At 29.3% G+C, this 17,734-nt stretch overlaps 1 protein-coding gene across 3 annotated transcripts in view; it reads right to left on the reverse strand.

The window, feature by feature from the left end:
• Positions 1 to 17,734, reverse strand: part of LOC108549397 (GTPase-activating Rap/Ran-GAP domain-like protein 3) — a 200,898-nt gene that overhangs the window by 70,104 nt on the left and 113,060 nt on the right. For all 3 annotated transcript variants that reach the window (XM_017902756.1, XM_017902755.1, XM_017902754.1), the window contains exons 4-7: positions 17,590 to 17,671; positions 16,375 to 16,493; positions 12,755 to 12,819; positions 12,616 to 12,682 (exon numbers count right to left, since the gene is read on the reverse strand). In XM_017902756.1, the coding sequence (XP_017758245.1) occupies positions 12,616 to 12,682; positions 12,755 to 12,819; positions 16,375 to 16,493; positions 17,590 to 17,671 (333 nt within the window). The remainder of the gene's footprint in view (positions 1 to 12,615; positions 12,683 to 12,754; positions 12,820 to 16,374; positions 16,494 to 17,589; positions 17,672 to 17,734) is intronic.

Genomic DNA, 17,734 nt, shown 5'->3' on the forward strand with positions numbered 1-17,734 from the left:
CCTATATTTCGCATACGTATATTTCTACATTTTCTACCTATGTAAGATTTGTATATATCGCACTAATGCAAAAAAAACAAAAAACCAAAAAAAAACTGAAAATCTGATATGATGTGTTATCATTTTGTATACAAAGTGATCCGTTCGTATACAGGGTGATCCACGTAAATTACTCAAAAACCGTTTGTTATATGAAAAAATGGTTTAAATAAAAGTTGCACTGTACGAAATGAGGTATTTACTATCACTTTCATTTTATATCCAGATTTACTTTGTATTGTTTAATCATAATGCATAAAATTTGACTGCTATTTGAAAGGATATGTAAAATTGAGTAAGAAAATGAAGCAATATGGGTCTGAAAACTAATACCGACCGAGATATCCTTCGATGTTTATTTAAAAAATACTCAAAATACTGCTCACTTTGATTAAAGTATTATTTAAACATCATCTAAATAATACCTCGATTTTGAATCTTTAACTTTTTAGATCAATATTACTTACAGTATCTTATTTGTCCGTTTTATATACACTTTGAATATCAAAGTTAAATTTTGTGCGTTATGATTAAAAAATTCAAAGTGACCCTCAAGTCTCGATAAGAAACACAGGTAGAAAAAAACTAATCATAGCAGTAGATATCCTGCTTCATACTTTGAAATTTTTGTTTGAAGCATTTTTTCCCATAATAAACGGTTTTCGAGCAATTTTGGTGGCAGATTTAGGTGAACCGGATGGTATCGTGTATACGTTGATCACATAATGGTTGGGTGATACGAGAGGAAAGCTGGTTGAGAACTGCCGGGACAAAGCAGTAAAACATTGGCGTAGACACAGGATCAGTGATAATTATCAATATGAGGACAAAAGAATGTGGAATTAATTTTTCCTACTTCTATATCAGTGTACCTCACAAAATGTTTCGAAATGGGATTTTTATTGAAGATGAAATTGGAACAAACATAGTTTTTCTCTTGCCTCTACACGGTCCCATTATATGCTATATCCCATAGTACATTTCTATCTCAGACAATATAATTTTCAAAAAAGCAGCTGTATTCTTTTGACAACTGCAAATATAAAATCTCTAAAACTAGTCATTTCGATTCTAGTCAATAGAATATTTGATTTAATCCACGAGTAAAGATCAACAGAGTGTTTCGTGAGGTATTTGGCATTTCTTTACGATACAATAAAGAAATTTATGTACAGACTGTTTCATAAGGTGTGGAATTTCAGTTGTGAGCCTATGGTATAAACGAAATGAAAAAGATTCGTACAAATCTGGATCGTGCTTAATTTTGTTCTCGAGTTAGAATTATATTTTTATAAATAACCTGCAAATTTTTACTCGTACAGAAAGCGTTTAAAATGGTCATTTCGAGTTATTTAAATTCAAGCCTGTAGTTGATACGTTATTAAACTTTCAAAGAGTATGACGATTTATTTTCCTTGAATCTGGTTCACAATTGAAGACATTTCTGGAGAAAGGATCTATAAGCCAAAATGGCGGATCGAGTAAATCGCAACAGATGTTTTAATTCTAACAAAGGTTTTCCATTTATCACATTAAGTTTAAATTTTGGGAAAATATTTTTGGACGATTATAATTATCTAATTTTTATTTGTATTTTAGAGTTGTTCCAGAAACGTCTTCGATGTTAACGTAGATTTTTAATGTATTTTGATTTATGCTAATGTCAAAGTGTACCGAAATACATATCTGTAAGTCGTCTATGAATACGTTCGAAATTTGTCGAACTTTTCGGAGCAGTTCTGGTATCTGTACAGTTTCGTGTACAAGTTTGCAGTTTATATGCTATCTGTTATACTATCTCAGTTTGTCATTAACCCTTTAAGTACGGCCAAGTAACCGTTTGTGCGCGTGGCTAGGGATAAGCGGGCCATTTAAACCTTAAGTGGCAGAAGTCCTTGTTTCTGACGCCATAGCCTAGACTTAGGAGATATTTACTCTGATTGTGGAATTAGACAAAAGCTCTATTTATACGCGTGCACTCCTATATGCCTCGTACAATAAGGACTGTACATAATTTTACGGAATTGTTAGAACAGAACAGGTCTTTATGCAGGTGTAATATCCAGAAATATACAAGATACGTGCAACTTACATCATGAATAAGATAAGTATGAAAATTTATTTGTTGTAATTTAAACTACGGTATATTACAATGGCTTCTTGCTAAATTGGCAACTGTAAAATCGTATCTTTTAAAATCGTATCAGTTAAAATTAATTTATAAAAGCCATTTAAATTTGCAATAATACTGTGTCTTCATTTCTCGCAGTCCTTTAATATTTGCATTTTTTAAAATGTTATTAATTTTATACAGCATATTAAGTTTACTCCCTTTTTATAATACGTTTACGTGTGTATTTTACAAAAATGACATTTGCGTTTAATCTTTAATTTAATTTAATTTAATTTAATTTTTGCTTCTAATAATTTATGTATTTATATAAGAAATGTCTAATATGCAAAATATGCGAGATAAAAAGTTTAACGCCCCCGAATATTTAAAAAATTTTCTAATAATAAAACTAATTTCTGTTCAAAAGGAAATACATAAAAAAGATACACGTTTACGTGAATATCCGCTGTTTAGTTATTACAACTAAATGTATTCACTGACTAGAGGTATTTTGAAAGTTCTTTGTTAGGTACACGTAGTACTTTAACACGTTCCTTGCCACGTGGTTCGCATACTTACTATTATACATACGATTCCTTACTTTGTTTTAAACCAGTGATTTTCAATCTTTTCCATTTCACGACACACGTGAACCTAATTATTAAAATTCTATGGAATTCTATGACAGACCAACAAATATGTTAGATTTCTTATTAATACGATACAAAAATAAATATAATTTTGATTCAGTTAAAAAAAAATTATTTTTTTTTTAATACTTTTTATATTTTTTAATAGCACTGTAGTAATACTCGAGGAATAAAATATTGAAATATGTCACTTCTGAATTTAGGAATTTAATGCTTCAAAAAATATATGTATTAAAACTTTGGTACTTTTGGTATTCTGCAAGATTTACATTAATGTTATAACTTAAATATTAAAATATTAAATATTATAAATATTAAACTCTAATTTTTAAATTTATTACTTATTGGGAGCGAATTGTTGCCGTTAATGACGTCATTATGTTTATGCCATTAAAGAATATAAAAAGTTTTGAAAAATATACCTCAAAATGAAGTTTAGACGATAGTTATATTAATAATTGCCACTATGTGTTATCTTTTAAAATAACTACCTTCGATTAAATAGCAAAGTATCGTATATATTTTAAAAATTCTTAAATCTCATCTTCAAATTACTACATAGTACTGGTTCAAAATTACTGAATTAAACTACGTAACTACGATGATAATTTCTTAAAATCAAAATTTTTATACTGTTCTGTACTATATCTTAAACATTACATCTTTTACTTATTTATTATGAAGCTAAATCATCTATAAGTAAAACTATTAGCTTTAATAGTCAAAGTCTGAACGTAAAATCAGAACTGCTTTACCAAAAAATGCTTTGAGGAATTAAAAATAACTGTAATATGAATATAACTCGAGAAGGAAGTCAATATCATAATGTATATGAATATTTTTCATTGTTTTCGTTACCATTGAAGTGAATTCCACATGTTATGATACTCCTTATATAAAATTTTATTTTAAATAAAATGATACATATCAGTAGGTTACATGAAAAAACAAATAAATAATTTTATTTAATCTTTCTTGAATAAAATGTTATGAGGAATAGTAACTTATGGCGTGTCCCAGACTTTAACAGACATATTTTTAAAACATAAGAAATAATCAATATAGGAGAGAATAGTTCGTTATAACTTCACTTTTGACGAAATTATAACATCATTGTTGAAATCGGTCAGAGGTTATTATGGCATTTCATTTGTAACATAAGATTTTCGCGTTATGAGATAGAATTAAAAAATATTTATTTCGAAATTACAGCAAAGAACGAACTGACTAATGGAATCAAAAATGTTTATTGAAGTTTATAAGAGAGTGGAGAAATTCAGTAACAAACGTTATTTGAAAACGTTTCCCTTATATCGCAAATTTGATGTATATACAGTGGGTAAAAAAAGTATTGGCACACTATATTACAAGGAAATTCATCTAATCAAAAAGTTTTTAAGTTTTGATATTGGTGAAAGTTTACTCTGATTATAACTCTTTTCCGAAATTTTTGTTACAATAGGTTCATTGAACATTAATAATTAAACATTTTTGGTATGAAAAGTTTTGTTGTATCTTGTAATATTACAAATTTATACTTAGAAAGGTGAAAAGGACCGTGAAAATTGCTCATTTCAAAGTGATATTACTTGAAAAATATATTGTTTATGTGTAATTCGTTACGATATACACACTTATAGAGCTTCACCTAAATTAAAAAATTCGAATCACAACCTTCTGATTAGGTGAATTTTCTTGTAATTGTAGTATCGTAGGCTAAACAATAAGTTTACGGACGTTTTTGTATATCTATTTCTACAGACATCTGCCAAATTGGCGGGTAAAGGAAACCACGTATTTTCTTAAAAAAAAGATAAAATTAATTTAAAAACAATTACAATATTAATAGACTTAATATAAGTATAATTGGACCAATCCATTCATCAAATTGTCGGGTCCTGTAAACCTAGTGTCAAGGACCTTAAACGGAAAAGAGACATAAAATGAGAGCAAGTGAAAGCGAGTGGATAAGACGAAAACCAGACTCATCGGGAAAAACGTTCGTCGACGAACAGTCCACCGATGGGTGTGCAATATTTTCGGTGCCGAAGGAGTAAGGGTAGATTTAAGAAAAATTAGAGAAAGCGGAAGACGATCCTCTGAAGAAAAGAGTTTGTGTGAAACTTAGTAGCGAGAGGTCGACAGAAATCGTTAGGAGATTCGTTTAGAGTTATTTTGAGTTCTTTTCTCTTCATATACACTGAGTCACAAAATTATTGGCACACGCAGAAACTGGTAAAAGAAATAATCAAATATTTTTTAAGCCTTTTTAGTTTACAAAACATAATGTTTAGACTCTAAACTCATAACATTATGAAAAAATTAATAATATCGCAATTTATATTTACAAAAAGTAAAACGAAACGATTTCATGCATCAATTATCATCATAAAATTATTGACACACTTAACATATTCTGCGAAAAACAATTGAATCAGCCTATTGTGATATTCTTTTCTTTTCTTCACTGTTATTCAGGCTCGGTATAGAATATTATAATAGTTAGTTAACACCCAAGTGAGGAATCGAAATCTAATGAAAGAAATATTTGAATACACGTTCTACTATGGCGAGAAAAGGTAAAGAAACTAACTTAGATATAAGAAATTTAGTAATTCTTCCTTGGAAAACTGGAAAATCATATAGAGAAATTGGAAATATCGTAAACAAAAGTTTTTCAACCGTCCGAAATATTACTAAAAGTTTTGAAGATAAAGGTAGAATTAAAAACGCATCTGGACATGGGAGGAAAAAAGTTTTAAATTCATCAGAAGAACGTTTTATTGCTCGATGTATGTCACTGTTTAATCAATCGCTTTTTTTGTCCGACCTTAATTAAATAATGTGTATAGTTACTACATAATATAGGGTGCCAATACTTTTTTTATCCATTGTGTGTACACAGAAGATGATCCAACAACTATGGTTACTTTGATATCTCCATTATTGTTATAGATACGATATACCTCTTATTTACAGAATTTTTATGGCATATAATATGGGATCACAATACGATAGTACTTAAGGTCACCACTCTTTTTTTAACCTTCATAACACCAGGGTCGAAATATGTCATTAAATATCGCGTGGTTTGCCAGACAGATGTGGAATAGCGACATAGTTGATGCACAGCGCCAATCGTCGGTATGTTTTAGGGCCCTTGAGTAGAGTGGAACCCAGAATGAATTTCTCTGGTACTAATAAAGCGATTTCTTTGATCGTGAAGTAGATTTCGTCGATTAAAACTGAAAAGCTGTTGTTGGATAAATGAGCACTAATAATAACGCGAATGATATGAAGTGGAGAGTTTAATGATTCTAGGAGATGAGGCTTTTATCTTCCGTAGTATTGAATGACTTATAGAGGTCCAACAAAGCCACTATTGAACCTCTATCCTCGTTCATTTCCATTCAGATAAATTCTATAAGCCTGAATACCTGTTGTATTGTATGTGCTCAGATTTGAAATTAAATTGCTCGTGAATTACAATGTCCTTCATATATGGTTTACGCATTATAGACAGGATTACTCTTTGTTGCAATGTATCTAGCATAACAAAGAAGCTAACGGGTTTATAGCTAGCTAGATAGATTGAGATATACTTTGTTGATTTTAGGCAGGAAAGTATAATAATATGATTTCAACAATCGGAAGAAATAGAAAAACTGTAGAAAACCTTAATACTAGATTTACGGATGTTGATTATACACCTATTTATATTGAAGTGAACCAATTTCACTCATATAAGAAAATAGAAGGTTTTTGCAAAGAAAATAGTTCCAAATCAATGTAAATGAAAGATTTATTATTAAAAAAATTCAAATTGAAAACATTTTTTACATATAAACTCTGCTTTTGAAATACATTTTCCGCAAACATTTCTATTACATTTAGCACAAAGGCTCTTGCATATATTTCTATTACACGATTTTTGAACTTGACATAATGAGTATGAATTTTTGTCATTGTACGCAAGGAGAAACAAATTACGTGCGGCTTGCAAGCCGCAAATTGCCCAGGCCTGATATAAGCTATAAATTTCACGTGTTATGCGATTAACTGTTAAATCATTTTATCAGTCAAATTGGCTCCCAACCGAAAAATAGGTATACCACATTCGATATTACGAAATGAAGGGGTCTGTGGGGGAGAGGAATCAACATTTACATATATTTCATTACGTAACTAAAAACCAATATATGTTTTTAAAAAATAATATTTAAGTTTTATATATATATATAGTAATCAAATTTTTAATGAGTCAAATTGACTCAGTGTTAATTTTTATTATACTAAGATCGAAATTTGACATTAAATATCGAATCGGGTATAATTCTATTTCAACGCTGTTTTGGTGCTAATTATCGTTAAATGTAAACAAATTAGATAAAAGAATAAATATGTTAGAATATTTGCTTACGTAGTATGTTTTTGTACTAATCGTGACATCTCTGTGATTATATTACTGTTCCATCGTTTGAAATGTCTGTGTATGTAAGTAAGTCCGTATGTCCGCGGTGAGACCGTGTTTATCCTGGAGATTTTCGTTATGCTTGTTGCAACCACTATAAAGTGAACACGTGATAGTACTAATTTTGTGAAATATAAAGTGGTTAGAAATATAAATTATTTAGCCATAGAACTTCAACAAAATATATTACGTTATATTGAAGTTTAAAATTGTTTGCAACTAATACAAACAATTATTTCTTACCTATATGTATAGGTTACATCTGAACTTCACTCTAATAGTATAAAGGTTAAGAATAATCTTTATCGTATTCTTTGATAACGTTTCTCGTGATACGTACCCATCTATTATAACCTTTATATTGTATCTACATCTCGGACTTTTTACAACACGTAATATTTCAGATAATCTAGTACATTCATTATGCAAATTAATAACTATTTTCAGATCTTCTACGGTTTTTCTGGTTTTTGCATTTACAGTGAGTCACATAAGTATTCGAACGACTTCAAATACCGACTTCCAAAAATTACTGCCCGTTTATAATATAGTTTTCAAATTTTTTTGCAATGGAAACAAGCGTTTAATCGATACAAACTTTATTATATAGTCCGAATACTAGTCTATAGTATTCAAAACAAATCCAGTAAATATCGAGGTCAACTTAAGAAGTAGAATAATAACAGAATGCAGAAATAATATATAGGGAATTGAAAAGAAAAGTGAATTTCAAAACAGAAAAAATGAAAAGAATTTCAAATAGAAAAAATGAAAAGTGAATTTCAAAACAGACTGTACTGTTGTTTGGTACAAAATGGAGAGCAGTTTGAAAATATGCTACGAAGATTGTGCAAAATTATTGTAAGCGTGAATCTATTCGTAATAAAAAATGTTACATGGAGAACGAAATTGTTATCAAAATAACTTTATTATCATTTCGGTAATAAAGGGAAACAAAAATATAAATGTTTCGTTGGTATGACTTAATTTACCATTCTCTGTTGCGGAGCTGGCAAAACGAAAAAGAATGTTTATTTTAGTTAAATATATTTTTAACGGAGATGTGATAAAAAATGTCCCGCAGAAGAATGTTTTCTTTTTTCCCATAGAGTAAGAAGCTCTAAAGAAAAATATACGCTTTTGTTTAAGAAAACGAAGTTGATCTTCGAATATCTCAGAGGGTGTTCGATAAATAAAAAATAAATAGAACACTTGCATTCCTTTCTCGAAACCGAAAAACATTTGTTCTGAACACTCCTCCGGAAATGTATCATTTTTGAATATGAACACTGTACGTATAAGGATTTTGAAATTTTTGATCGTGAGACAATAGCAATTGTTCGAAGTAGGCTCTTGAAAGAGTAAAAATACTTCTGTGACATACTATATTTTGTCACTGTAGCACTGAAGAACGTGCAATTTTCAATACTATTGTACACGTGTTCTAAATTGCACAGTGTCATAAATGTATTGGCACCATTAATCATTATTTAGAGCCGATCATGTCATATCTACTTATATTGTTACAATTAAAGCCTATCGTAAGTTCAACGAAGAGAATATGCTGGTACATAAAGTACCATCAAGATTTTTCAATTTATTTTTGCCATTCGATCCGGTATTTGACGCGTATTATTCCATCGTTTTTAAAGAAATTAAAATTTAAATCATCCGACAATTTCATATTCTTTTAGTTTGTACTAGTTCCATAAAAATATCTTTGGTTTGAGTAACTTTCCTTATTTAAAAAATTGAAATGATTGTGGAAATCAACGATAACACGATAATAACACAAAGATAGTCAAGTAATGGTTATTTTTTGATTTTATTTTACATTTTAATTGCTTGACCTCAATTCAATTTATTTATGTCGGAAATTAAAATGTCGGATACACGAGTTTAATATTCAAACAGAATAGAATTATTTAAAGGGAGAATGGAATAAAGCCACTTAAAAGGATGATGTAAAAGAAGGCAATTTTTGGCATCGTCTAGAAATTAAAACTTCCCACTGGACCTACAAAAGTATCAAAAGGAACAAAAAATTGCTGTGTCACTTTGCCGAGAAACGATGGAAAAGTTGTCAAAAATGAGTTTGGAATATATGAAAATGAGAATAATCGAAAATGCTCAAACGTCGTCTTTCGTCGTTTCCCTCTTCGGATACTGAACCATTTTTAAAATAACTAGAAATCTAGATCTCAGCTAGCAAATGAACCGAAGGTTTGAATCGAGCAAAGCCGAAATATCGTATAAGCATTGCTACATGGGAACAGCACCCATCAACGCGTTTCCCAACTTTACTTCCACGTGTACGTGTAAGAACGGCTTCTAGTCCGGACCTTCACTTTTATCTATTAATATTTGTATATACAAAATATTTTTAAGTATTTGAATGCTGTGGACGCATTTTCGTTTCTCGTGAAATACTGTTATTTGATTCTACGGAGACTTGGCATATTTGATAATCCATGCGATACAATAGTGTTGCAATCTTTTGATAATCTATGCGATATGATGGTGTGGCAACTTGGAAATCAAAATCTCCGTTTTATATAAGCATAGCTCTTCGGAACTTAATGCTGGTAAGATTCTAATTGTACGACTATATGTTGGAAATCTGCTCGCCCTATGATAATATTTTCTATACATACCAGTTGTCCCAAAGAATTAATCTGAATCGAATATTGTAAAATCCTGTCTATAATTAGGTGATCAAGGACAGAGGTATACATTGGATGAAACATTGCGTTTAAAATGTCACGAGCTATTTTGAAGTCATGGAATAAAATGGGTAATGTAATATTTTGGATACATTTATAAAACAGCTTTTTATGCGTCCATTAAGTATTTCGACCATAAACTAATTTTTTTTTGTAATGAATCGTGATTGATTGGCTTGTTCAACTGTGTTCAAATAGTTTCGGAGGTCCGTCTGCAAACAATGGCATTTTAGCGATGAATTCACTTCCTACAACTTCAGAGAGTCTCGAAAACCATGATCCACGAGGAAAACATCACGCGCTTCAAATTAATTCCACGTATCGGCTTTTAACAACAGTTCATTTAGATTTAATGCATTATATTTAGATTCATGATGTAGTCCTTAAATATTCGCTATATAACCGTCTACATAAGCAATTATCGACTCAGTACCGAAAAGGAAGACGAAGAAACATGACGCTCGAGTATGTTCGATCAGTTTGATTTTGACATATTTCGATTTATTTTTCACAACTTTCCCATCGTTTCTCGGCAAAGTGACAAACGAATTTTTCATTTCCAGGCGATGCCAAAAATGACCTTTTTTTAATGCTCCTTTATTTCAAGATTGTTCGATCTTACGTCTTTCAAGGAATAGTCATGTAAGAACTATAATTTCAAAATGTTAGAATAATTTACGACATGAAACGTGTTAAATTCATTGTATTATGAGAAGAAATATAGATTTACCGATAAAACGAAATTTTTTGAACATGTTTATTTAACAATTTTTTAAAACAAGTAGGCACAAAATAATAAATTTAATTTTTTTATTCTATAATTCCTTTCCAATTTCTTTTATTTATTTTGTATTTTCAATTAAAAAATCTATTTAGGCAGATTCCTACTATATCTATTACCATATACTATATGTGTTTAGGCAGATTAGATACTTTATGTCACTGTATGTACAAATACCTATTATAGGCCATTATCGTTACTCTTTGAATTATGATTCGATATACAAACATTGCGAATATTTTTCTTTATTTTATTTGATACCTTTTTTAGAAGCTTTAGACAGTAAATATAATGTATTTATTTTGTAAATATCGTTTAATGGATATAACTAGGTATGTAGCATATTTGAATTTAGCCTTTGCATATTTTAGTCACCGGTTTTTTATACCTATTGTATGTTGATACGTATAAATATTTTTCTGTTAGGTAATATTTTTTGGAATATTGATAAAATACAATCTGAATGTGCAAAAGATATTTTTACCGAGATAAGATATTTATTTCATCGTATTTTTTGTATTATTTACTTATGTTTATGTTTTTTTAAATTAATAATCAAATCTGAAATTCAAGATAAAAACTTTTGCAGAGGAAAATAAACTCGTAACAGCTGAAATCAATTTACTGTTACAGAAACCATATATATTTTTAATAAAACACTCCAGTAAAAAACTCGGATATTTCAGCGAAAATTTATGGCTTGAAATTCGAGATAAAAGAAAAAAAAAACGAATTTATATAAAAAAGCTGTTGAAAGAAAAAATCGTCGAGATGTTGGAAAAAATATTATCGAAATATGGAATTCATTGATGATATCGTTACTAAAACATTAGTTCACGGTATAGAGCATTCGTTAAATAAAATTATTAATGCTAAAAGTGATATAACGAAATATTAATATGAAATAATATGCCAATATATGTAGCATTTAAATACGTGTTCCTATTAGTCAATTATGGTAAGTGTTTATAATAAATGTAGAGTAAACAGTATGCATTTGATGAATTATTTGTTAAATGTATCAACATAATTTTTAAATTCATTCCTTGCTTGAAATATAACATTGTTCTAAATGTTTCCTAAATGTTTAAATGTTTAACGAGCATGTTTCGTGTATTAAAAATTACGAATATACGCGTTCGAATACTTCGTTATCTATTATGAAATTATGCGAGTTTGTCCTCTATTTTGACCACATCTATCCGCTTTCAAACTTTGTCTGTTAAATTCTGGTACACGTTATAACTGTAGAGAAAGGTTATATGAAACGTTAAGGATTCAATAGAATTATAACAGCATAATAAATACCTAATACAATAAAGTGGACAGTATATATATTAATAAAAGTGGCATTAAAAATGAAAAAAATGATGAAATAAAGAAATTTGATGACTTATACAATGGATATGAAAAGTGGAACATGAAACGACACGTAAAATGTGAAACGAACATGTAGTTTCCGTGTGCAATTAGTATTTCACAGTGTGATTAAACGTTTTAAAGTAGTTTTCTAATTTAATTTCCGAGAAAATTTCAATTTCAACATTTCAAAGTGATTTGTCAATCTAATTTCCAATTTTCGAGGAAATTTCATTTTCGGATTTTCGATTGTTTCCAAATGTACGGACCTCTCAACTAGGTCGTTTCACAGCCGAAAATTTCTTTGGCCCGAAATAAAAATGACTAAAAGCGAATTAATTCTGTTTAAATCGGCTTTACTTTTTCCAAGTAAATACGCTATACGTTCGTATGAATATTTGAAATCACAAAACATAACAATCAGGTTAAACTCGACTTTCCATATTATGTACAGTTTAACGAGGAAGCTGGGTACTCACCTTTTGAATTTCTGGAGAGAAGACTTCGCGTGGAGCCTTGTCGAGTTTCTCGAGTCCGAAGAAATTGCTGAAATTTCAACCATCGGTCAACGACTACCTATGACACTCGCTTTTTCGCGCGGGATAGTAAGATATTTACCTCAGGATCTGTCTGATAGTCATCGTTTTATTCACGGAGTACGGCAGCGATATCTTCTGCGCCCCCTAAAGTTTTCGTTCTTTTATTTATCGTTATCTGTAATATCTTTCGTTTTTTTTCCATTTCTTTTTCTTTGCGAAATAAAACGATAGAGTTTCGACAAGTTTCGAGGTAAGAGGTTTGAATTATTTCAAGAAACCTGTTTTCAGGTTAATCTTTCTTTCTTCGAGTCGCTTTTTCGGAGGACGCTGTATTTTCATCGTTACTAACAAGCAGAGTGCAAGTCCTTCGGGTCATTGATTTAGTTGAAACTTTGCAGGTTTGTAGATTTAGTCGTCCAGATCAAGAAAATGTACCATTATAAGGGCAACTACTCGATAGTTTTTGAAATATTTATGCTTAAAGCTTTATTATTCTTAACTACTGATTTCTTCCGAATAGTTAGCGATACTTCTCAATCGATAGTTATCGTTGTGGCCTAACGGTGACATTCGAAAATTCTTACGCTAGTGGCTGCCCGGAGTTCGATCCCGTCCATAATTGAACCATTCACTGCACAAATCGATTAACTCGACTTTTTGAAAAATCTTAAGTTTAAGTGTCAAAGCACTTGATATAGTCATAACTTTTTATATTTATAACTGTTCCTGATAATTAAGATTAACACCATTAAACGACAAAAATTTTTTGGCCATTGAATAATAAATAATTTATTTCAGAGGTTACTTTGATTAACTCTGTACTCTAACGTAAATCGTTGCAATAATGCAACTCGAATGCACTAGCAAGTTATGAATGATAACGGTGAATTCTTTAGTGCCGTCTTATCAGAATTTAAGTAAAATTTAGTAAAATTTAAATTTATTACTTTTTTCACTTGTCAAATCGATTAACTCTTTCAGTAACATAAAAATGGTAACATTACTAACCATCATCTTTTAGCTACTTTTTCTTATAAATTTTATATACCGTTAGATGTAAGTTACATTTGTATTTATGCATTTTACGATATTTATTTCGATTTCAATTATTAAGGGAATTTTAAAAAACAATATACATTATTTCATTGCATTTCTCCACTTTTTGTTTCATGGAGTTAATCAATTTGTGCAATAAACAGCTCAATTAATAGTTTTCTTTCATCTATTTTTTATCTTGTATTAATTTTTCGCCCATAAAAACATATAATTTTAAATAAATTATAAATAAAATTGTTTAACAAAAAAGGTACTTATTTGATTACAACAGTGGTATTTATCGTAGAAACAGGGAAATTATAGGTCACATCAACATCTTGCACATCGAATAAGTGGAGTATTATTATAGAAACATCTGCTGTTTGTTAATAAGTCTTTTGGAAAACAGACTTGATTAATATTTTTAAAAATTTCAAATATGCACTAGCATGAGAAATCGTAAAAGAATAAATTTTTGATTAAGAAATTTTATTTACAATTTGTTTAAAGTTATTTGTTCTCATGGACGAAAAATGAATACAAAATAAAAGTAGATTGAAAAAGAAACGATTAATTACGGACAGGATCGAACCCGGGACCACCAGCGCGGGAATTTTCGGATGTCATTAGGCCACAATGACACTTGCCAATTATTTGAAATAAATCTGTAATTAAGGCAATAATAAAACTTTAATCATAAATATCTCAAAAACTATCGAGTAGTTTTGTTGCCCTTATAATGATATGATTTTCTTCAACTGCATGACGAAATCTACAAACCTGCGAAGTTTCAACTAAATCCATGACCCGAAGGACTTGCACGCTCCTTGTAAGTAGAAAGTTAAAATTATTTATCGACGATTAATTATTTTGTGGCATTTTAAACGTTCGAAATCTCAGGAACGATCGGAATCGCAAGAACGAATAATATATTATTCGATGTAACTATAAAAGAATTAACAAGTATTTCGATCGAATTTCAATAACTCGAAAATCTGTATAAGGCTACATTTTAATTCTTTTTCTCCGTTCAGCTGTGAAAACTTTTACAGGTCGAAATATAAACTTCCTTTAACACTGTTTAGTTGCCACGTGTTTAGGTACGTTATTTTGCCTCGGCAACTCGAATTTGGAGTAGTTCGACCTCTGTAAATCGGAGTTTACCCTTATAAATCCAACTTTTCGCTATCTGTGCAACTCGAAGTAATTGCATGTAGTCAAAATAAGCGATCTATTGCGGTACAGCGAGCGATATATCGATTAGCAATTTATTAATACTAATCCTACCACGGTATACGTGACCATTTTTAAACATTTGACTGAAAATTTCACATTTAACGTTTATCGGTTTGATCGCTTGATTTCGCGATCTTTTTTCTCATATACGTATAATCAATTTCCCAACATCTCCTATTATAACATTTTTTTTTAAGTTTCCCATTTTGCTTTTTTTCATCCACCAGTGGTCGTGGTAGGTTGAGTGCTCATCGATTAGCACAAACTAAAATTACAAACTTTCTTAAGTCATAAGTAATAGCTCGACATTTGACTCCTGATTTATCTACATATTGTATACATATATATAGATATGTATATATGTGCATTAAATAACACTTTTACAAATTGAATATTTTTTATTTGAAAAATTTGCAATAAATCGAAACTTCTATAAGTCGAAGACTTTTAATTTTTAAGATTTCAGTTACCAAGGATAGATTGAATTAAATATTTAACAGGAATGTTTATTTCTCAATTTTTTAACGTTTCATGTAAATTCTGAATTTATCATTTTTTAATTATAAAATTTACACAAAACACTTATCTACTCAAATGATTCCCTTTTTTTCTAATATCATTAGTATTTTTTAAATATTTTCATTGCTGAACAATTTATATAGCAGTTTATGTAGACAGTACTTTGAAAGAAGTAACAACTATTTGGAGCAAGAATTGTTTAAATAATTTCATATAGACTCTACACAAATTTTATAAAAGTATTTTATTAAAACTATAATCAATTTTACGTATACAAAAGCTAGTTTTGAAATAATTTAGAAAATTCCAAAAAATACTGTTTTTCGTTAGTATTATTTAAATTGTAACTATTTCTTGCTTTCTTTTCTCTTAATATTTCTTTCATATATTATATAGACTGTTTTTTAGAAACCATTTCATAGAATAATTGTGTCGATATAATCTTGAACAATATACATATATGCATATTAACGCATTAAAAATAGAAATAGAGACAAACTATTTTCCAAAAAATATTAAAAGATTCTTTTTTTCAAATTTACAATTCTCATAGTTCGTTTATGGCTTTTCTATAACACCATTTTAGTGAAAAATCTGTCTCGTTTAAGCATTTTGATGCTTGTTGTTTATGATAAATATCACACAAGTCCATCAAAAGCTTCCGTATACATATGTATAAATAATTGTAATTTTATTAAATATCAATGTATCGATATCTCATTTTAGCAATCTAAGTGCAATATATTGTTCCACTGTCATCATAGATGAATCAGATATCAGTAATAAATGACTCAGTATATTTTCTAGGAAAATTATTTTGCAATTATCGGGAAAACGATGACAATGATAATTGAATTTATCGATAATTGTATTTAATTTTAGTTTAATGTACAAGCGATAAATACTCACGGTTTTCCTCCATAAAATCACTCTGTAATATGGCACGACTTGGTCACTGACTTCGCTTATCACTACCGAGAGAAACAGGGGATTTCTCTCTTGATCAGCAGCAACGTAATTTTGGTGCACTACGAACATAATGTTAGTATAATAGAAGGATTTTCAGTGTATTCGATTCGTGTCATAAAAAGGATTTGTTATTTATTTCCTTAATCTAATATTAAAAATAAAATAAAATTATACTTAGCGATTATGCGATTATACGATTATACGAAACTTTTTGAGAAGTTTAGTAACAAATCTAATGAATTTTTTAACCCAAACACCCCTTTAAATTTATTAAAGAGTAGGGAGTAGTTATCCTAATTAAATAATTAACCAAATTTTATTTAATTATTGAATTAGAATTGAATAAAATTATCATATCATTAAAATCGAAAGTAGTTAATGAAGAACACAACTTTAAATTGTGCAATTGATTTTTTAATTAATGATTTAATACTGAATACAGCAGTTTTATTGCCGTAGTAATGTTCGAAATATAATATAGTAATATTCGAGTAACGATGTTAGATTGCAAACAAAGTATCATGACAAACATTTATTGCGCTTTGGTAATTAATCAAATTAAATAAAAAATAATTAACTACCAAAAGAAGAATGTACTAGTTAAATAATGAAGTATAAAACTGATAATGTTCAAATAATGTTATTAAATTAAAAATAAAATATTGTATTACAAACGGATTTACTGATTTATCGTAATGAAATAAATCTAATGAAAAATAGTTCCTTAAGGAAGTAAGAGAGTAATGTCATATATTATTTAAAAAATGAAATAAAAAACTGATGAAATTCGAGTAAAGTTATGAAAATAAAGATAAAATATCAAAAAAAATATTTCAAAAAAATAAACATTGTTTAATAATTAAGGTAAAAAATCAACTAAGTAATAGTAACATCGTTATTAAATATTCTTATCTATAAAAGTGTAAAATACAAGAGTAGTCGATCGATAAATGTAAGATGATTTAATAGCAGAGACAATAATATCTCCGTACAGTGAAAAATCAGTCGTTAGACGAATGATTATCTGAACGAGTGCATGTAAACGGAAAATAATCAATTCATTGAAGAACAGCCTTTGACTCATTGTCCTTGCTATCTAATGCACATAAATATATTGTTATCTAAAATGCTTAGAAGTATCGGCACACTACTCACGTTTTCCGAGAAAGTATTTGAAGTACCAACGTGTCTGGTACTCGGGATTTTCCAATATCGGCGTACTCGGCGATCCAAACATCTGCACAAGTTTAAAATCAGTTTCAGAAAAATTTAACTTTATCAATAACTAAACGTAAAGAAG

The sequence above is a fragment of the Eufriesea mexicana genome, unplaced genomic scaffold, assembly GCF_001483705.2.
Source record: "Eufriesea mexicana isolate 0111107269 unplaced genomic scaffold, ASM148370v2 scaffold1992, whole genome shotgun sequence".
Classification (NCBI taxonomy): domain Eukaryota; kingdom Metazoa; phylum Arthropoda; class Insecta; order Hymenoptera; family Apidae; genus Eufriesea; species Eufriesea mexicana.